A 22,803-nucleotide genomic window follows, 5' to 3' on the forward strand; every position below is an offset into this window, starting at 1 on the left:
TAACTGAAAATATGCCCCCAAAACGTAAATAAGCTTGACATTTATTCAGTGGAAAATCGCTCATTCATAAAAAGCTCACTGGTAGCGATCATTGTCAGTAACAACGCAAAATGCGATATAGCCCTGTGTGGAGAAGCTGCCCCGGTAAATTGTACTACTAGTACTACGGTACAGTACTAGACTACTGCTGTGTTCGTCTTGGTAGCGATTGCGTTGGTTGAATTGGATTTAACGTTCCGTTGTACGGTTTAAGCTGAAATTAATTATTTTCATGAACAGATTGACAACGTTTAGGCTGTGGCAATGAAGTTAAGGTTAGTAGTTAGATAGACTTTTGATTTAAGTAAGGGGAGTACCGAACATGTTCGGTACTCCCGATTGAAAACAGATAACGCTACATCATAGACCACTGTAGTATGTGTTGCCCGGGCAACACAGGCTAATACTTCAGTGAAATAGTAGACTACTGTTTCCGAAAGTAGATGTACTTCCTTAATAATATCAGCTTATATTGTACATTACACATCACAATTGTGTGTCATATCACAAAGTAAAATTAGTAAATAGTTATCACCCTGGCCTCTTTTCTTGTGGCGTTTCTGCAGCTGCCTTGCAGTAAAGCTATAGTTAGCCTAGCTATCCCCCAAGTTAACAGATGCTAAACGAATGTTCTGGCAAAGGTAGTCACGCCTGTTTTCGTGACGTTAGTGACGCAGTGACGTTAGTAACGTCAGTGACTGTGGCTAGCAAATTAGCCACCGTTAGCTTCACTTTTCGCCACAAAAACTTAACTTAAGCTTAAACAATGCAACGGAACGTAAATTCCAATAGAAGCAACTCAATCGCTACCAAGACGAAACTTTTGACACCTACGTTGTCTATGTAGGCCAAATATTGACTGAGTTTTAGGGGGGCAAAAAGAAATAATAATTATATATGTGAGAGAACAAAGGTTGTGCTCTCGCCGAAGGCTTGAGCACACCCAATAAATGCACTTCGCGGCCTAATCCACATAGGGACAAGCCGGAGAATATTTCTCAGTCTGATTCTGCAGAATTTGGCTCACGTTTGAAAGGAATCACCCTGTTTGTAATGGATTCTGATTAAACACTTTGCATCAAACACTGGAAGTTTTTGTGCTGTTTTCAAACTTAACAATTAACTTAAAATTAACCCAAGGACTTACTACTTTTATTTTCTTCATCAGCGGGTAGGGAAACGTAGACAACCCCAGAGCTCTGTACTTCTTGATTTCCAACTGCTGCATTAAAGCTGATATTATCGGACCTCTGCGACTCCAGACCACAGATTTGTGTCATTGAATACTATCATTACATATTGGAATAGACAAATAGATGTATGAATCCTTCAGCGCTGGCGCTGCTGCTGCTGGAAGCGGAGGCATCCGCGACCGACGAGGTGTCCTCCACTTTGAATTGCCGGAGACAATCGTCCCCCTCTGGTGAGCTTTTCTGGGCTTGATCGCTGTTAGCCTCATTGTTAGCCGATTTCAGGCTAGTAGGGCTAGCAGCACTAGCAGTAACGTTGGTAACCATCGATGACTGAGGAACGTTAACGGTAGGCCTATTAGTATTAGGCCCTCATTTTGACACTTGGATGATGATGAGAAGTATGATGTGAGAGGAGCACACAACGTTACCACACTTTTCTTACTATCTCGTTCTTTTCTTTTTAATGCGCCCGATTTATATTTTCTCTCCATTTTCGTATACTCTGTTCTTTTCTATAGAACGGAAATTGACCAGCCAATGAGCCAAGCTATATTGACCAGCCAATAGCGTGGGTCGTTAGCTGGTTAATTCCCATGATGCAAGGCGGTAGATAGAGTTGTGTTAAAATTTGCTGATAAATTTGCCTTTGTTCGAAATACAAATGTAACTACATGAATTTAGTTTTTTTTATGAGTCTGCTTAGAATGTAGTGTTTTGTTGCCTGGTAATTGTTATTATTGTGCTGGTTTACCATTGTAACCATGAGTTAAGTGACGGTTAGGTTTGATAAGAAGAGCTGGATTCACAAATTATTTAGCCGTCAGTAGCCATATTCAGCAACCACATAAGTCATGTCACTTAGTGAGGGCTCCTTTCTCGTCAAGTGACGCAAGCTCAGTGGCATTTGGGGGCCCCCTGACAGGCACGGGGCCCTGGGGCAGCCGCACCTAGGGATGGGAAAACGATGCCTTGTGAAGCTTTGGTGGTTTCTTCCGGATTGTGCCGAACCAAAGAGCCGAACTATTGGCGCATTGAAATTGGAGAGCACAGTGACATCTAGTGGTCAGCTAAAATCATAGCAGCCATCTCAACTGAATGAGATGTACCAGTAGTTTCTGACGGTACTTCGCCTGTTAATTATTCAATGTCTTCATTTTTGTAAGGCTACGTGGTGGTCTAATATTCGTGTTCATTCATTAAAACCATACATGTGTATTTGAGAACTGTGTAATTTTCATACAATAAATATGTTTTACTGTGATGTTCAACTAGTCTACACCACACTTTGTAATGTTCAGCAAACAGTAAGGCGGTAGAATGCTTAAGTGTATGGAAGTATTAAATGACCGCTGATACAGAGTAGTAGCCTACACGACCACTCTGCTTATATAGCTGTCTCTTTCCTTACATTTGTGATATGTATTGTGAATCAGGGGAATACTTGTGGGGACAGTGGGGATGTGCTTGTGCAATATGAAAAGGCAGTGTACCATAACGGGGTTCGGGGGAATGTGTTTGTGCAACAGTCTGATTTGAGAACATTTATAAGTTCTTATTCAGGAACAGGATTTGTTCGACTGTACTGGGTTTCAGGCGGCTTCTCCTCTGGCTCACAATTTCTCCAGCCTTGGAGAAGATCCTCTCACAAGGCACTGAGGATGCTGGTGTGCACAGAAACTGCATGGCCACTTTAAATAACTGAGGGTAAAGGGCCTTGCGTGTGACCCAGTAGTCCAGAGGGTCCTCCGTCCTAGCCACATTTGGGGGATAACATATCAAAATGTTCCCATACTCTTGATCGCTTTCTTCCTCCGGTAGCATCCATATCGTCTTCTACTTTCTGCTCTTCTGCTAATATAACCTACTTCTCTTCTGCTGATGAACTATACTATTCTGCTAATGTAACCTACTTCTCGTCTGCTAATGATAATTCTCTAATCGTCTTCTAATAATAACTATGTACTCTACTAATGACTGTTTGCGCTTCTGCCAATGTAGTGTTCGCCTCCTATTAAGACGACAAGCACTGGTTTCTTTCCCTCTTTTAAGGTTTAGAAGTGCGCCACAACTTTGAACCAGTTTGTGACGTCTGAAGCATTGAACGTCATCAATCACGTGGCATCGTCATTTGACACAAGCTCCAAACCACTTTTTCGAAACTGTGCGTATTGGTTTTGCGACACAAGCATCGATGCGTCAGTGCCATATGTCCCATCCCTAGCCGCACCCATGCACCCACGCTATCTCCGCTACTGAGAAGAGCAGTGGTAAAATACAAGTTATGAAAAGAGACCGCGTCCGTGTCTTATTGTCCACACTATCATATACAATTATATCTAAAACAAACTTATAAAGAGCTCGGTTAGACTACCAAAGTTGAATTAGTAATGTTGTTAGCGATGCTAGCGTTATTTTGCTAGCTAGCCTAGCCTATAACATTTCACTGGGTTTGCAGCTGTTTGGTTAACTGAAATTATTATGAAATGTTATGTTCTACTAGCCATTTGCCTACTTTAGCAAGTCACTGTATTTCCAAGCCCTTATAGTGTAACTGAGAAAATAGTAAATAATTCCTCTTTCAAGTAATAAGCCCCTATTCAAGTGTTGAGCATAAAATTAGCTGCACGGTCAGTAGAGATCTTGAGAGAAGCCACTTTTTTCTTCTAAAAACTGACTATAAGCCGCTTCGAAATATAAGCCGCACAAGCACAAAAAAACTATTTAATTGAAGTACAAGCCGCGGCTTATTTTCCGTAAAATACGGTAATAATCCAGTGATAATATCCAGCTTCTTCCATTTGGATAACTTTATTAATCAAATCTTTTCAGTTTTCAAATCGAGTCAATGTATAGCATTTTTTATTTATTTATTTACCTTTACAAATACTGCAAGTCACAAGGTCTCAGAGATTTGTTCAAACTTAAAAAAACTATGTAACATCTTTCTCCCCCCCCCACACACTCCAATACCACTGGAGGGGTATTTCTCTCTTCTCAGCCCTTGACATCAAGGTTGACTGCCAACGTTTGTGTCACACAAAGTCATTGCCCCAAGAAGCTTCTGTTGATTCACTCAAGACTAGATTGGTTGGATTAGATTGTTGGAGACGGCACCCGAGTGGTCTGCTAGATCCCTGTATTGCATCCAGCTCTCCTCTCTCACTCCCCTCACCATTCCCTTCTGCTGTAGAAGTAAAGGGATAAACAAGACAGCAAAAGTTAAGTTGTCACATTCAACGAGACATCTGCTAAATTTTTATGCTAAACGGGAAAAGGTTTTTAAATTCTTTATAAATAAACATGAAATCAATCCAAAGTTTTCCATATTTGCAACTCCATTGGGGTCACCATAGCTTGCTCCCTCCAAGCAAGTGTCAATATTTTTATTTAAAACATTTTAGTATCATATTTAGCTAAATTACTTATTCTGTGTCAGTCTGTTTTTAACTGTCACTTTTAATAGGGTATTATATTACAACAACTCTCAGATGAACCAGCTGAAAAACACATTTTACCAGATGACTGTGTACACAGGGTTTAGAAACTTGAATGGACATGAGCAGTATTCTATGGCACACTGTAGGCAGAGGGTCTGTAAACACAATTGAGCATGCAAACCTTTTCCTCTGTATCAGCCAGGACCAGAATGATGTCTCCCTTACTGAACTGCAACTGTCCTTCTCCAGAATCCTCTAATGCCAATACCTGTTGTCAATTAGACACACATTACATAGAACTTGTTGCTTTTCACTTTAAGTACACTTTATTTGTATAGCATTTTACAAAGTGCTTTTCATTAATCAAATCAAAGTAAATAATGATGTTAGGCCAGACACGGCAGGCAAAAATAGTGTTTTTTCATGTACAGTACTGGTCAATTTTAAGATTTTCTGCTATTTTGCTTCCATAATGTGTTTATTAGAAAACATTTATTATTATGTTTTTACTATACTTTGTCTATTCCAGCCTGTAGATTTCTCCCAAATTCCACACAAATTGGCATTCTAACATAAGATACAGTGAGTGAGTTTTTATTCTCTGCTGATTTTGTACGTTTGCCCACTGACAAGGAAATTATCATTCTATGATGTTAATGGTTTATTTGAAAAGTGAGAGACAGAATATCAACAAAAAAAATCCAGAAAATTTAAAAAAAGATTATGAATTGATTAGCATTTTAATGAATGAAATAAGTATTTGACCCCCTCTCAATCAGAAGGATTTCTGGCTCCCAGGTGTCTTTTATACAGGTAACGAGCTGAGATTAGGAGCACACTCAAAGGGAGTGCTCCTAATCTCAGTTTGTTACCTATATAAAAGACAACTGTCCACAGAAGCAATCAATCAGATTCCAAACTCTCCACCATGACCAAGAGCTGTCCAAGGATGTAGACCTACACAAGGCTGGAATGGGCTACAAGACCATCGCCAAGCAGCTCGGTGAGAAGGTTACAACAGTTGGTGCAAATATTTGCAAATGGAAGAAACAAAAGAACTGTCAATCTCCCTAAATCTGGGGCTCCATGCAAGATCTCCCGTCGTGGAGTTGCAATGATCATGAAAATGGTGAGGGATCAGCCCAGAACTACACAAGACAATCTTGTCAATGATCTCAAGGCAGCTGGGACCATGGTCACCAAGAAAACAATTGGTAACGCACTACACCGTGAAGGATTGAAATCCTGCAGCGCCCGCAAGGTCCCCCTGCTCAAGAAAGCACATGTGAAGTTAGCCAATAACATCGGAATGATTCAGAGGAGAAAGTGTTGTGGTCAGATGAGACCAAAATCGAGTTATTTGGCATCAACTCAACTCGCCGTGTTTGGAGGAGGAGGAATGCTGCCTATGACCCCAAGAACACCATCCCCACTGACAAACACGGAGGTGGAAACATTATGCTTTGGGTTTGTTTTTCTGATAACGGGACAGGACAACTTCACCGCATCAAAGCTACAATGCAAAGGGCCATGTACTGTCAAATCTTTGCTGAGAACCTCCTTCTCTGAGCCAGGGCATGGAAAATGGGGCGTGGATGGGTATTCCAGCATGACAATGAACACACGGCCAAGGCAACAAAGGAGTGGCTCAAGAAAAAGCACATTAAGGTCCTGCAGTGGCCTAGCCAGTCTACAAACCTTAATCCCATAGAAAATCTGTGGAAGGAGCTGAAGGCTCAAGTCAGTCTCGAAACCTTAATGATTTGGAGAAGATCTGCAAAGAGGAGTGGGACTAAATCCCTCCTAGGTGTGTGCAAACCTGGACGCCAACTAAGAGAAACGTCTGACCTCTGTGACTGCCAACAAGGGCTTTGCCACAAAGTACCAAGTCATGTTGTGCAGAGGGGTCAAATACTTATTTCACATTAAAATGCAAATCAATTTATAACAATTTTTACATGCATTTTCTCGATTTTGTTGTTGTTATTCTGTCTCTCACTGTTATAAATAAACCTACCATTAAAATTATAGACTGATCATTTCTTTGTCAGTGGGCCAACGGCCAAATTTGTGGCAGTCAACATTTTTATTGTGGCGGCCCGCCACAAATAAGTCAATGTATGGGAAACACTGCATCTACACATCTTCAACACAGAACCAGGAACGTCTCATTTTATGTGAATGGTGCTCTTAGCCCACACGAGTTAAGGTTGGCATATGCTTCTCTCAAGAAGAAAGGCAGTGTTGGAGATGCCTGCGCTTTATCTAAAAACATATCAGAGACATGACAAGAGAGTGACAAGTTTGAGATCAAGAAAATGTGAAGCTGTCGGGGGGAAATAAATGCATCCCTCTCACTCTCTGGCTTTTGTGGCACTGGATAACATCGGAGTGTAGGCTATAATTTTTTTAAATCAATTTTTAGAGGCATTTCTGCCTTTAGTTTGTATAGGGACAGTGTAGAGGAGACAGGAAACTCAGGAGGAGAGAGAGGGGTGGGATGACATGCAGTAAAGTGCCTGGGCTAGTTTTGAACCCAGACTGCTGCGGTGATGTGACACGCTCTGGTGAAAAGGGCGGTTGTCGGCCAACTAATTTCATCGTTTTTTACAGACTGTTAAAGTGCAGATTGTAAGATTTCAAATGATGTGTCATACATTGAAAACTGAAAATAGTTGAAGATACGCGTATCTGAATGTTGATCAACTTGGAAAGCTCTAGCCCAGATATCCGGCTTCAAAGATTTTAGACCTTTTCACGCTTTAAGAGAGGTGTGATTGTTTTGTGTTAATCATTAGAAGCGTTGAGTGCCGGTTATTTCACCACAGTGAAGAAAAATATAAGAAAACAATATTCGCACTCGATCAAATTCCAGAATCCTGCTTTCTTGACTTATCCTAGATGTGTTTTGACACCCAGTATTTTTGTACTGACTACATTGCACTGTACCTGGCCCGATTATAGTTCAAGTTATGTGTTAACTTGTTGGTGCAAATTGCTTCTTCCGAAAACTGCCTGAAAGATGTAGCCTATTCATGGTTTACCAGGTCAAAGAAAAATATATCCTGTGTACAATGCAATGCCCGACATTAGCCTATTAATTCTATTTAGTCTGTGGATGTAGGCTAAAACGAACGTACGTACCCACCCCTCGGCTTGAGGCAACGGCCCCGGTGGATGTAGGTGGTATTGCATTTCCGATTTGCTACCAGACTCGTCCGGTCGTTTTTATTCTATTAACTCCAGTCAACATATCTAAAACTATCTCCCCCAATAATTTTTGTTCGATTCTCGAACCTGGCTCATACTACTAGTTTTTTCATGGAATAATTTTTCCTGATTTTTGCTAAATTTGAAACCAATCCAAAATGGGTAAACTAGCACCCCATTTATTTGCTTACGTCAAGAAAAGTTGTCTGGAAACGTGCTCGCGGATACGAACAGGGGACGAGCACAAAAGGGAACATCAGCAAATCGATGATTTACCTGAGCTGAATGAGAACAAGGAGAAAGTACTTGATAATCTACAGTTGCCTGCCTTTATTGTAACAAGTTTTACAAATGGTTGCACAAATACATGATGGTTGTTTGAAGAGTTTATTTCCGTTATTTTAAAGCAGATTGAACCATTTTGTAATGAACGCTATTATGCTTATGGCATGACAAACGTAATTATAGCCTAATATAATTAGTTATAATATCGTGGCATGTTACGGCGTCATTATAGGTGTACCCAGCAAGCATTAGCAGCATTTGTATCGGTTAACATTGATATGTTATCTGTAGCAAAGACGAAGATGAATAAATCATGTCTGATAACCACAATATTGTTATGGTCGTTATATTCTTAGAACTTTAAGTCACTTAACATCACAACGATGGCATTAACAATAAGATAGTAATAGTAAGCAACACTCATCAACAACGACGGTGCCAGATATTTAAGTTTACAGTTTCTTTAATCCGACACAATACTTAAGCAGTCAAACTAAAAACACGAAGCAAAAAGTATACCAACAAAAAGTGTACCTACAAATACAGAAATAATTTATCCAATCTGACCTTAGACCTAGACGGCGTCAAAGTCTCTCAAAGCCAGCTGGTAAAACATTTAGGAGTCACAATGGACCCAGACCTTTCGTTTGAGTACCATATTAAGCAAATTACCAGAACTGCATTTTTCCATCTACGTAATATTGCCAAAATTCCTCTCAAAGGATGATGCGGAAAAACAAATACATGCATTTTTTACGTCCCGATTGGACTACTGCAATGTGTTGTTCTCTGGCCTCCCAATTACCTACCTAAAAAATTTACAGCGGGTGCAAAATGCTGCTGCTAGACTATTGACTAGAACAAGAAAGTTTGATCACATAACATATACTCTTGTCTCTTTACACTGGCTCCCTATCCAAGCCAGAGCTGACTTCAAAGTTCTACTACTAACCTACAAATCTCTGCATGGATTGGCACCACTGTACCTATCCGGTCTCTTTGCACCCTATTGCTCCGCAAGGACACTTAGATCTCAAGATGCCGGCTATCCGGTGGTTCCCAAAATTAAGAAAAAAACAGCTGGAGGTAGGGCGTTCTCATATAGAGCACCTCTTCTCTGGAACAAATGACCTGTCTCAATTAAGGAGGCTGATACTGTTTCGACATTTAGAATTAGGTTAAAAATGTTATTGTTTAGTCAATTCTACGATTGTTAAAGGTAAGTATGTGTGTATTTACTTCTATGTAAATCTGGGGTGTGTGTTTTCCTATGTGTGTATCACATGTAACTTTTAAATTGTAATTATAGCTTATATGTTCACATTGCCCCATCTGGATGTTACATCTAGATGTTACAAATAAAGTCAATCTGTTACTGTATATTGTTACTGTTATAGTTTCCGTTGCTGTATATTGTTACTGTTATTGTTTCTGTTACTAGTTGGAGGCAACGGGGGACGGGTTGTTTTCATCTTTATTCTATAAGTATAACTTATTTTAGAGTTCTTTCCCCTGGAACAGATTTCATGTTCCAACCGAGGGGGACTATCACTGTCTTCATGTGTGGGGCTGCACCAGTCCACACTTGACCGGTGGGGATCTCATTCTATTATAACTGTAACTGTTAGCTGCTCCTGGCATTCTCTAATCCCTGCTCTCCTCTCTCTGTCCCCCCCTCACACATCCCTTGTGGTGTGGGGGGTTTGAGCTGTCAGCACCTGCCTGGTCGTCGGTCAGCCAACGCTGGACCTGGTTGCGAGTCTCCCGGTCCTGTCCTACATCTATAAAGTTGAACAAGAAGTTTTTCTGGGAGTTTTTCCTTGTCTTCCTTGAGGGTTTAGGTTGGTTGAGGGGCAGTTCTATGGGCGTATGTGAAGCCCTCTGTGACATGCTTGCGTGTAAAAAGGGATATACAAATAAATTTGATTTGAAAAGAACAACGTATAGGCCCTGCACGTATAATACTAATAGTACAGATTTTCGTAAAGTTCACATGTATCTGCTTCTTGATCGGACTTGTAGGCCTACCACATTGACAGTTTTTGCAATACCTTAGCTCCAGCTCACAAGATCGGGACTGGTTGTCACAAAGTATGACGTGTACAGCTAGTTGCAAGCATGCACGAGTTTCGGAGCTAGGAACAAGCTTCTGCGCAGGACCGGACGAGTCGGTCTGGAAAGATGGCGCGGTCCATTTCGCACTCTCACTTGCCTCACTGCGCCACTGAGCACTTTTTATAGAAATGAATGGGGACGCCATCTTGGAAGAAAAATCGAGCTGTGTCTATTAATATATAAGTCTATGTGATAGAGGCTATATGGCAGCCTCACATAGTTGAAAAGTTGCATTTAAACGAAGAAATTGGGCAATCCTGTGTAAAAAAAAATCCTAACCTATATGACTTAAACGTCCCTTAAGTTTTTCCCTTCTAGTGATATTCTTCAGCATTTACTCACATTTTGTGGCAAAAAGTGCCTTGTGTGGCCAAAGGGAACTCGGTGCTAGCCTAACGTCACAACATCAGCACGCGTTAGCAACGATGCATAGATACGACCAGAGAACGGTCTCTGATACGACGTTATTGTAAGACAATATCAGCAAGCCCTCAGCATTAGTACCGTAGCTAAAAGTAAAGTATGTAGCGAAAGTTGAGGCTACTTTTTGCCTTTTAAGACATGTCTTAATCTGCTAGACAAGTGAGTTCCCCTTCGTTCTTTTGGTGAACAGTCTCACAAGCCCTACTTACCTGGCGTCATGGAGCCGACCAGCTAAATAGTTATTTTGCACTAGCGTTGCTACCTGCATACCTACAGCAACCAATGCAAGCACACCCCACAATTTCCCCAGAAATTGTACCCTCTCTAGTTCATACAAGGCGTGTGAAGAGGACAGGACACTAACACAAAATACTGAATAAAATGGTACTTTGTTATTCAGTAGCCTCAGTAGCATTGTGGTACAGAATAATAGGATGGAATAAGTTTCTCTTTTCGGGACTAGTGATAGACTATGGGGTCCTATCCTCATACTGTCATGCTTCTGCCCTGAATGAAAATGCCAAGTGAGATTTTTTTTGAGTTTGACAGCTGGAGAGAGACAGGGCAGAGATAGTGCAGCATTTAGGGAGGTGGTTGCATTGAACCCATACCCTGACATGAATTTGTTAAATTGAAGTGCATCAATCATTCTCACAAGCGAATGGGAACAGCACTGAGAAAACTGAGTGCACTGTGGTTTGGTAAACAAAACAATATTTTTTGCATCTTCCCCAACATACAGTGCGTCTGGAAAGTATTCACAATGCTTCACTTTTTCCACGTTGTTATGTTACAGACGTATTCCACGTTGTGCCAAACTTGTTGCATCATACTCAAAAAGACTTGAGGCTGTAATTGCTGCCAAAAGTGCTTCAACAAAGTATTGAGTAAAGGCTGTGAATACTTATGTATATGTTATATTTGGTGGCCAAGCAGCGAAGATGCGAAGCCACCTTAAGTGTTTGTACCTTTTCTTATTATTATTGGGTGTGCTCACTTCTTCTGCGAGCACAACCATTGTTCTCTCACATATTTTTATTTCCTTATTTTTGCCCCCTAAGGATCCATCAATATTTGGACTACATGGACAACGTCGGTGTCAAAAGTTTAGTCTTGAAAATAATTTTTTTGGTGGCAAAAAGTGCCTTGTGTCAACAAAGGGAATTCAGTGCTAGCCTACGTCACAACATCAGAACACGTTAGCAAAGATGCATGGATACAACGTGCATAGATGTGCGGTTGCACAGCGAGTATTGTATCGTACTTGCCGGTACTTGCCGCCGAGTGAGACCCTGGCTTTGTTTACATAATTAGGGCCATTGTAGAATTTGGTTAAATCAGCCCTGACTTCTGTAATCAGATTCAGAGCGAATAGTGTCTTACTGAGTGTACTTCGTGACTGCCATCTGACTGTAAGTAACCAGAGTTTGTTTCATTCATTTGTGTTTAGCTAAACCTTTGTCTCAAGGACAGAGGGTAAGGGTATAGCAGCTAAATTGGTCAATAGGTAGCTAGCTAGAGATCGAGTTTCAGGGTACTTGCCGCCGAGTGAGACCCAGGCTTTGTTTACATAATTAGGGCCATTGTCAGCTGCGCCTTTAGCATATTTAGGCGATTAGCACTGCAGAGGCAGCCTCGTCTGGCAGCCTCGGTGCACGAAGACTCGTCGAACAAAAACAGGGAGTCCACTGAGGATGGACGACGAGGCGGATCACCTCTTCTGATAAGCATCACCCTATTTGTATTCTAATCCACCTAGAACATATTCATAGCTAGCATGTGTTTCTTCAGCATTCCCGTTCATTACACTACTCGTAGACGTAGATATATCACAAAGTATATACGGTCAACTTCTAACCTTCACTACCTATCCAGATCTTCTCCACCTGCCCTCTCTCTTTCTATAGGGCTCTGGAACTGCCAGTCTGCTGTGAACAAGGCAGACTTCATCCCAGCGTTTGCATCTCATGCTTCTCTTCTTGCCCTTGCGCTGACAGAGACATGGATCCGCCCTGAGAACACTGCAACTCCAGCTGCTCTCTCCGTCAACCACTCCTTCACTCACTCACCCCACTCAACCAGGCGGGGTGGTGGGACAGGGTTGCTTCTATCCCCACATATTAAATACACATCCACACCACTCCGTTACCGCCAAATCATTTGAACACCATTATGTGATGCTAACTGATCCTATCAAAGCATGCTTAATTGTTCTTTATCGCCCACCAGGCCCGCTAGCCGACTTTGTGGAGGAGCTGGACATGCTCATCAGCGTCCTCCCGGATGATGGAACCCCCCTGATAGTCCTTGGGGACTTCAAAATCCACCTCCAAGGAACGCAGGCCGTCGATTTCTTGTCTCTCCTGACCTCCTTCGACCTGACGCTGCTGAGCACACCGGCGACCCACAAGGCAGGCAAACAGCTAGACCTCATCCTGACACGTAACTGTATATTTCTGATCACTACTTTATCCAATTCTCTGTCTCTCTCCCTCCAACTCCTCCTACCTCCCCTCCCCTTGTAACTTTCCGGCGCAACCTCCGCTCCCTATCCCCCTCCCATTTCTCCTCTATTGTAACATCCTCCCTCCCCCCCATTGATGAGTTCTCGTCCCACCCCACTAACACTGCCACCGACACCTTGTTAACCACTTTAACTGCATCACTTGACTCTCTCTATCCCCTGTCAACCAGGCCTGCGCGATCTTCTCCCTCCTGCCCGTGGCTTACGGATGTTATTCGTGAAGAACGGTCCACCCTTCAGGCAGCTGAGAGGAGATGGCGCAAGTCCAAAGGCGGTCTGGACCTTGATAAGTATCACTCCCTCCTCAAATCCTTCTCTTCTCACATAACTGGTGCTAAAACCCTCTACTTTCTGAACAAAATTAACTCAGCTTCAAACCCCCACAAACTTTTTTCTACCTTCTCCACCCTTCTTAACCCACCTCCCCCACCCCCTCCTTCCACCCTGACAGCAGACGACTTCTCCTCCTTCTTTGAGAAAAAAGTCACCGACATTAGCAGTCGGTTCCCTAAACCCACCTTTCCTACCCTCTCACCCTCCATGACTGACCCAACTAAATGTCTAAACTCTTTTTCTCCCCTGTCTGAGGCAGAGATCTCTGACCTCATTCTCTCTCATCGCCCCACCTCCTGTCCCCTTGATCCTATCCCCTCCCCTCTCTTTCAAACCATCTCCCCCTCCATCATAACTTTTCTTCTCCATGTCCTAAACTCCTCTCTTACCTCCGGCACCTTCCCCTCTGCCTTCAAACAGGCTAGAGTTACCCCTCTACTCAAAAAACCCTCCCTTAACCCTGCCGTCCTCCAGAACTACAGACCGGTATCACTGTTACCCTTCTTTTCAAAAACAATTGAACGTGCTGTATCTAACCAACTGTCAACCTTTCTCTCTCAGAACAACCTGCTTGACCCCAACCAATCGAGCTTCAAGACTGGCCACTCCACAGAGACTGCCCTCCTTTCAGTCACCACTGTCCTCCAGTCTGCCAGAGCGGCTTCCAGGTCATCCGTCATCATTCTGCTGGACCTTTCTGCAGCGTTTGATACGGTTAACCACCAGATCCTGCTCTCCAGACTTTCTGAGATGGGCATCACTGGCACTGCACTCCAGTGGATCTCATCCTACCTGTCGGGAAGATCCTACCAGGTCCAGGGGCGTCTTAATAGCACTTGGGGCCCCTGGGCTATGGACTTTTTTTTTTCATTTTGAGGCCCCCCACACGCTAATCGCTCAATCGCACGAGTTGCTTGTATTGTTATTTACATTCCGTTGCATGGTTTAGGCTGAAATCTTTGTGGCAAAAAGTGCCTTGTGTCAACGAAGGGAACTCAGTGCTAGCCTACGTCACAACGTCAGCACACGTTAGCAACGACGCATGGATACAACGTGCATTGCTGTTGCACAGCAAGTATCGTATCGTGCCGTGGTGTACTAGCATTATACATTTAAGCAATTCAAGACTTGCATGTACAGTAAGTAATGTCACAATAAACTCAAGCTTGTGTGGTGTGTCCCTGTATTCAATGCCACAGCCTAAACTTTATGTCAAAAGAAACGTTTTTAATTTCTGGCGCATTCAAACAATCCCCTCAGTGAAGTTTGGCTAGCAACAGCAGCTAGGCTAGCTTGCTCGTAGCATAATTCAGCTTCTCCACGCAGGGCTCTAGACTGAGACCAAAAAGTCGCGTTTGAGGGCATATTTTCAGTTAACAGATGGTACCGTTTGAATTGCGATTCCATCTGAAAAATACTGCCGGTGACAACGTTGTTATAATAGCTTGTCTCAAAGGGGGTTCAGCTTGTTTCATATTAAATGGACCCATCTGCAACCGACGCAAGCAAGCACACCCTACAAATTGTACCCTCTCTAGTTTTTGTTACATTTTGTTACGTTTTGTTTAGATAAGGGGGAGGGGGGGGCCTCCCTTCCCTCCACATACACCACCAGATGCCACTGTAGAGCAGAGTAATGACACCGCGAATACGGACGTTTATCATCATTATTATTTTGTATTATTATTAAGAGGCCCCTGATTGGTCGAGGCCCCGGGCTTAAGCCCAGGTAAGCCCGTGCATTACAGTTTTTCTCCATTGCTTTGGCTCAATTCTTGAAACAGAAATTACATTCTCTCAGCTCTAAGTGCATTGGGCAATATAGCCTATATGGTTCAGCACAACTACATAGATCACCTTCAAAAGGTCATATCTCATCCAAAACAGTTAACTCATGCTTCAAAACCAAATCATTTTCTCATATAAATAGTCAGTGCCCCCAAAATGAAAAGTTCCTTCTCGATTGCTTTGGCCCATCTCTCAAGAAAAAAGAGGACATTCTCAAAGCTTTAAATACATTTGCCAAAATAACCTAGATGGTTCAGCAAAACACCATGGCACACCTACAAAGGGTCATCTCTCTCCTAAAACAGACCACTCATCAGTCAAAACTAAATCCTTTTCTCATACAAATAGTCAGTGCCCCCAAAATGAAAAGTCCCTTTGGCATTGTGTAAACACTGCAGGTCAAAATGTTTAGATGTTTTGTCAGTATGGCAGTGGACCTTAGAAATATCCCTTGTGCACTGTGCTACAGTTACTGTAGTAGATGTTTTCTTTCCAGAATACTATGTGTCTTCAATCTACCCAGACGCTCCCATGTTACCCCGCTCCTCATCTCTCTCCACTGGCTTCCCATCACGGCCCGTATCAGATTCAAGACCCTGGTACTGACCTTCCGAGCGGTGAACGGGACTGCACCCTCCTCTAGCCTTACACCCCCACCCGATTCTGTGCATTCTATGTTTGAACATGTCCAGATACTGTATTTAAGCACTCTTGTAAGAGAGAGTCTTCACTCATGCTAGCCACTCTGTTGTGGATTGGTGGCATGAGCCGACGTCGAGCTAATAAAACCGAGTCAACCCTTTTTATAATTGTCGTGACTCTTTCCGGCCTGCCTGCTGAGATATGTCATCCTTACAGGGAGTACAAAGGTACTTAGGATTGATTTGCTGGACCTGATGTTAGTTTCCTCCAGGAACACAATGACACTTATTGAGGGACTTGTTGCTCTTGTTGGTTAGTTCTAACTGATTTACTGTAACTTGTTGTACTCGCTGTGAATTATATTACGTATTGTTGCTTGCTTTCCTACAGGTACACTCTTGCACTTGTGAGGTTCATGTTGCTTACATGTAATTGTAACTTGTTTAGTAACTACATGCTCTTATGTTTCTTCCCATTGGCACTTATTTGCTTTTCACAATGTATGCTTCATGTTTTGGCTACCCACAATGTTTTTTGGGCTAACTCGTTGTTTATGATCATTGACCTATGCACTTTTGTAAAGCTCTCTCTTGGAAGTCACTTTGGATAAAAGCGTCTGCTAAATGAATACATATAAAATGTAAATGTGTATCAAACAGAAAAAAGATTACAGTAATTCAAGAGTAGCCTACAAGGTTTCACATCACATATTGCACTCACACTGCTATGGAAATTATTACTGTAATTGCCATACATCGTGGTTACTGTAACAGGAAACTTGTACAGCACAATATACTGTCATACAATAAGAACATCAAAACTAACATTATGTATAACCTACACTAACAACACATACAGTAAGAAAGTAAAGCAAAGCTGGAGTTTCACTAGTTGTCGTCCTCACTCCTGCAACAGGGGAAGAATCGTTGTGCATGCTGCAACCATCCCCTACACTGATCTGCTGTGACATCATCACAAGCAGCATCCATTGCCTGGAGCAGGGACCTCTGGTTTTGAGCCCGATGCTCATAGACCCTCCACCTCCATGCAAAAAAAAACTTCTCGATAGGATTGAGGAATGGGGAGTAAGGTGATAAGAGCACCATCAGCATTCTTGGATGGGCAGTGAACCCTGATGAGTGGGCCACGGTGGAAGCTTACATTGTCCCACACAATGACAAATGTATGCAAGTGAGGCCCTACCAAACCCCTCTTATGTAGAGGGATAAGATCGGAGTGCAGGCGGTCCAAGAACACCAGGTGCTTCTGGGTATTGTATGGGCCAAGACTGGGAATGTGGGTGACTACACCTTTCTCTGAAAGCATGGCAGCACACATGGTGATGTTGCCCCTGAGCTGGCCTGGGACAAGCTCTATATATTTGATGGCTGCATTTATACTCCTGGATAGCTCCTGTCAGCTAACTAAACTTACTGTGTGATTGGTGATCGGATGTGTCTCCTTGTTTAGTAAAGTTCTAGTTGCACCTGACAAAGACTGTAAGCAGATCCAAGAGATCCATATTACAGTATATACCATGATGTTTTTCATGGTATTATGTGCCTGAAAGATTTTGACAGTGGAGTGAACTATTGTGCAGGTGATGATGTACACAAGGAAATTATGCCAACATGTTTTGCAGAGAATAACCACTTGACTGAGAAGCAACAGTCAGTTTATACCAGCAAGATATATTCAATTGGTAATTGGCCTAACTGAAGGCAATTGTACTTAACCGTTTCAAAGATGTGCTAAATCATTTGAAATTTGTGCAAACTGTAGGCAATTGCACTTGTCATTTACAAGGATGTGCTAATACAATTGCAATTTGATTAAAGGAATGAAAAATTCCAATCGGTTGTGAACAAGTGCCCAGTGGTTTGGAGGTTTGCACGTGTTGTTTTGAGAATGTCATTTCTGTTTCGTGAAATGAGCCAAAGCAATGGGGAAAAACTGTAAGGCGCCACTGACCAGGTCTCCTGGGGAGGCAAACTGTCAGGCCCTCGCCAGCTCTCCACTGGTGTCCCACAGGGCTCCGTCCTTGGACCCCTCCTCTTCTCTCTGTACACCACCTCACTTGGACCAATCATCACCTCCCATAGCTTCTCCTACCACTGCTACGCTGACGACACGCAGCTGTACCTGTCGTTCCCCCCGACCGATCCGGGGATCTCAGCTAGGATTGAGGCCTGCCTCACAGACATCTCCGCCTGGATGACCGAGCACCACCTCCAGCTGAACCTCGCTAAAACAGAACTTCTCATCATCCCGGCTAAACCCTCCATCTCCCACAATCTCTCAATCACCCTGGGATCTGCGACGGTGACCCCTTCATCCTCTGCCAGGAACCTTGGGGTTACCATGGACGACAAGCTCTCCCTCACGGCCCACATTGCTGCAGTCTCACGGTCGTGTAGATTCACCCTCTATAACATCCGGAAGATCAGGAGATACCTGTCTGAGCACTCCACCCAGCTGCTAGTCCAAGCACTTGTCCTCTCCAAGTTGGACTATTGCAACTCGCTGCTCGCTGGTCTCCCAGCATGTGCAACCCGCCCGCCTGGTCTACAATCTACCCAGACGCTCCCATGTTACCCCGCTCCTCATCTCTCTCCACTGGCTACCTATCATGGCCCGTATCAGATTCAAGACCCTGGTACTGACCTTCCGAGCAGTGAACGGGACTGCACCCGTCTACATCAAGTCTCCCCTGCAGCCTTACACCCCCACCCGTCACCTACGGTCTTCTTCAGACAACCGCCTGGTGGTCCCACCGCTCAAGACCGCCCGGTCCCAACACAAGCTCTTCTCCTGTCTGGCCCCCCAGTGGTGGAATCAACTCCCCACCTCCATCAGAGACACTGACTGTCTCTCCACCTTCAAGAAAAGGCTCAAGACGCACTTGTTCCGGGAGTACAACGGTACTTAGGAATGGTTCGCTTGTCCCGATGTTAGTTTCCTCAAGGATCACAATGACTCTTGCTTAGAGACTTGTTGCTCTTGTGGTTAGTGGTAACTGATTTTTTTTTTAATTACTCGCTGTGATAGTTTTTATTATTGTTGCTTGTTTTTTCCACAGGTACACTTGCACCTACAGCAGTTCATGTTGTTTAATTGTAACTTGTTTAACTACATGCTCTTATGGTTCTTCCCTTTGGCACTTACTTTGGTTGTTCACAATGTGTGCTTCATGTTTTGGCTACTCGCAATGTTTTTGTGGCTATCTTGTTGTTATGATCAGTGACCTATGCACTTTGTAAAGCTCTCTCTTGGAAGTCGCTTTGGATAAAAGCGTCTGCTAAATGAATAAATGTAAATGTATCGTGTCGTGGTGTACTAGCAACACATGTAGATTTAAGCAAATCAAGACTTGCATGTACAGTAAGTAATGTCACATTACATTATGTATTTAAACTCAAGCTTGTGTGGTGCGTCACTGTCTTCAATGCCACAGCCTAAACTTTGTCAAAAGAAAAGTTCTCATTTTCGGCGCTTTAGCCATTTCCCCCTAAATAAATGTCAAGCTTATTTACGTTTTTGGGGGCATATCATTTCAGTTAGCACATGGTACTGTTTGAATTGCAATTCCATCTGAAATACTGCCGGAGACAATGTTGTTAGAATAGCTTGTTTCAAAGGGGGTTCAGCTTGTTTCAAAAGGGGTTCTTAATGAATGAATGCAATATAAGTAGGCTAAATGCTTGAAAATATCACTACAAGGGAAACACGTAAGGTGACGTTGAAGTCATAGAGGTTAGGAACGTTTTTACACTGGATTGTCCAATATCTTCGTTTGATCCAACTTTTCAACTGAGGCTGCTAAAGCTCATCACTATTCCCTCTTGCAGGGGAAATGAGAAGACAACCGTTTCATTGTACACTTTACTTTTTGTATTTTGAATTGTAAATGAGCAGCAACAAATGTATGCTTTTAAATCTATGCAATCTTCATAAATAATAAGTAGCCATTTTTATATAAATTTTCTTTATATACAGAAATATCAGTTGTAAAAATAACAGTTAATAAACGGACCCACCTGCAACAGACGCAAGCAAGCACACCCTACAATTTCCACAGAAATTGTACCCTCTCTAGTTGCACTCGTTATTTCATTCCACCTCTTGCTCTTCTTGTCATAGGGAATACCAATAACAAATGATGCTTTGATTGATAGCCGAGTGTGGGACTCTGGCTTGTGGACCTTTTGGGAATTGCTCTGCTGCCCAGGGGATTTGTTAAACGCATTCTAGTAGATTGTTCATATTCGCGCACATGCATGGCTTTCAGGTGTTGAAAAAGATTGCTAGTGTTTCCACCTTTGGCTTGCACAATTCAATGACACAACTTACAGAGTACTGTATGTTGGTCGATGTCGGATAACTTGAAACCAAACCATTTCCAAACGACAGAAGAGTTTGGAAGACTTTTTTAACCAATTCTTCTTCGTCCGGCAAATCGACCCCACTGGTGTTATTTTCAGACATCCAACACTTGCTTACACTTGCCAACAAAAGCAGTTTACTCCAATGATTGTTTGCTTCCTCTGGAGTTGCACTAGCTTGTTTGTTGACTTTCATTGGCTGGCACAATGCGGGCAGCGTCCATGCTAAAATGTTTTTTTTAGTAAAGGATACTAATTTGAACTAGCCCACTAGGCTGTATCACTTGACTTATATTTTGTATATGTTTTTCACCGTGTAGTGTCTTCCTTAAAAAATGATGCACTATTGATGGTCAATTTGAATAGTAGTCTATGTTTTGTTAATTAAGGGACAGCTGCCTTCTGTTACTTCCAACTCATAACACTGCTTTGGCTATCAGACCATTTTCACACCAAACAATGCTGACACAAATTATAACTCATCAATGCATTGCTCATTCTTTTATACTCTTCAACATTCCCTTAAATGTTTGTGTAAAAAAGATGCCTTACCTTGTAAATGAAGCCAGGTGGATTTAGGTAAATGTCATGACCAGTGCTTTTGGTGTCTGAGGGGAGTTGCTGAGAAACCCCATCGCCCTTATCATCCTTCTTCTGTTCCCCCACTTGGCTGTCCTCCACAGGAGGGAGGGAGTGTATGTTTGAGTAAAGGGGAGGAGCAGGTATGGGTGGCAGTTTGGCAATCTGCCTAGGTTCAGCCACATTTGCGTTCTCTGGTTTGGGCTGTGAAGCTGGCATATCACTCTCCATAAACTTAGATGGAGTCAACTTTGGATCTGACGTCTCCTCAGATTGGCTATACACCTGCTCCAAGCCCTCAGATTGGCTATTAACCTGGTCTTCCTCCTGTGCCATACTCTCTGGGTGGCTGGGACCTTCACTGGTGCCATCGCTTGGGGTGGAATTCTCACTGTCGCACATGGACTGGCGTTTGGGCATCCCAGGACCCATGTAGCTCAGCTCCTCCAAGTCTGACATTTCAGAAATGCCTGTGGTGAGTTGAGGAGACCTTCCCCGGCTGCTGCCATTGACTTCCTGAGAGAACTCCTCCAAGATACTTTGTGGATGGGCAAAGGGGTCAGAATCTTTGCCACTGGGAGCCAAGGAGGTATGGAGAGAGGTGTGGTCTGTTGGGAAGGCTGTGTTGCAAGGAATGGGGGCAGAGATAACCAGGGACTTCATCTTCTTGCTTGATTTAGTCCCACTTAAAAGTAAAAAGACAAAGACACATTTACATCTGAGTGAAAGACTGAGGGACACACTTTTCACATAAAGCATTCCACATCATTTTAAACGGCTTGTACATGTACTCATTTTGAAACTGCTTACAGGGCTCCAGACTAACCTTTTTTACTAAGAGCATTGTAGCCCCTAACTGAAGATTCTAAGGGCACAGGCAGAATATTTAGTGGAGCACACGTTAAAACGAATTGCCACGCAATTGTTCATATTTTCCCCATTTTAAATGTATTACTGATAAAGTGCTGCTTTGAGTTCACAGTAGGGTGGTGCTATATGACCAACATCTCATATCTTCATATAGATCCTTTCATATCCCAATAATAATTCATATCACAATATGGCACATTTTCTTTAAATTCAATGAATATATAGTTTATATAAAATGACCATATGGAGAGGCTTACTCATATTTGATTTCCAATTTTTTAAGGCTTAAAATTGTGTCCCTTTTGGTCGCATATGCTCCTGAAATGTAATCTGTGCAACCTCAAAATATATTTGGGAGTGTAGCAAACATGTACATAATTCACTGGACACGTTCAAGTGGACACTGCACCTTTAAGGGCGCAGTGACATATGGGCTACGTTGTGGGTAGTAGCCAGCCACGTTTTCTGTTCAAAATATTTTGTTTTTGTAGGCCTACTTGATAAACGACGCACAAAGTTGTGTGCGAAAATTGAAAAGTTTGCCGACCTCCCATCTTTTCCAACTCCTTACAGAAGCATTTGTGCGAGTGCAAATAACTTGTGGCGCGACATGTTTTCTTTTTTTTTTTTTTTAAGCAACTGACGCTAATTGCACAGTAGTATGTGAGTTGATACAGTGACTGTTCCACCGTTCTATCCAACATTACATAACCAACTAGAGAAGGTACAATTTCTGGGGAAATTGTAGGGTGTGCTTGCTTGCGTCTGTTGCAGAGGGATCCGTTTTTTAATGACATTTTTACAACTGATATTTCTGTAGGCTATATTTTATATAAAAATGCATACTTATTATTTATAAAGATTACATAGATTTAAAAGCATAATTTGTTTGCTGATTTACAACGCAAAATATTAAGAGTGAAGTGTAGAATGAAATAGTTGTCTTCTCATTTCCCCTGCAAGAGGGAATGGTGATCGGCTTC

General features: G+C 42.6%; 1 protein-coding gene across 3 annotated transcripts in view; it reads right to left on the reverse strand.

Annotated features, from left to right (window-relative positions):
- Window positions 1-4,028: 4,028 nt before the first annotated feature.
- bin2b (bridging integrator 2b) overlaps window positions 4,029-22,803 on the reverse strand; it is a 44,927-nt gene continuing 26,152 nt past the window's right edge. For 2 of the 3 annotated variants that reach the window (XM_067236875.1, XM_067236890.1), the window contains 3 exons: window positions 20,924-21,635; window positions 4,851-4,937; window positions 4,029-4,416 (listed from right to left, as the gene is read on the reverse strand). In XM_067236875.1, the coding sequence (XP_067092976.1) occupies window positions 4,312-4,416; window positions 4,851-4,937; window positions 20,924-21,635 (904 nt within the window). In that variant the 3' untranslated portion in view covers window positions 4,029-4,311. The remainder of the gene's footprint in view (window positions 4,417-4,850; window positions 4,938-20,923; window positions 21,636-22,803) is intronic. The other variant, XM_067236883.1, reaches the window with a different exon arrangement.

Source organism: Osmerus mordax, chromosome 1, assembly GCF_038355195.1.
Source record: "Osmerus mordax isolate fOsmMor3 chromosome 1, fOsmMor3.pri, whole genome shotgun sequence".
Lineage (NCBI taxonomy): Eukaryota > Metazoa > Chordata > Actinopteri > Osmeriformes > Osmeridae > Osmerus > Osmerus mordax.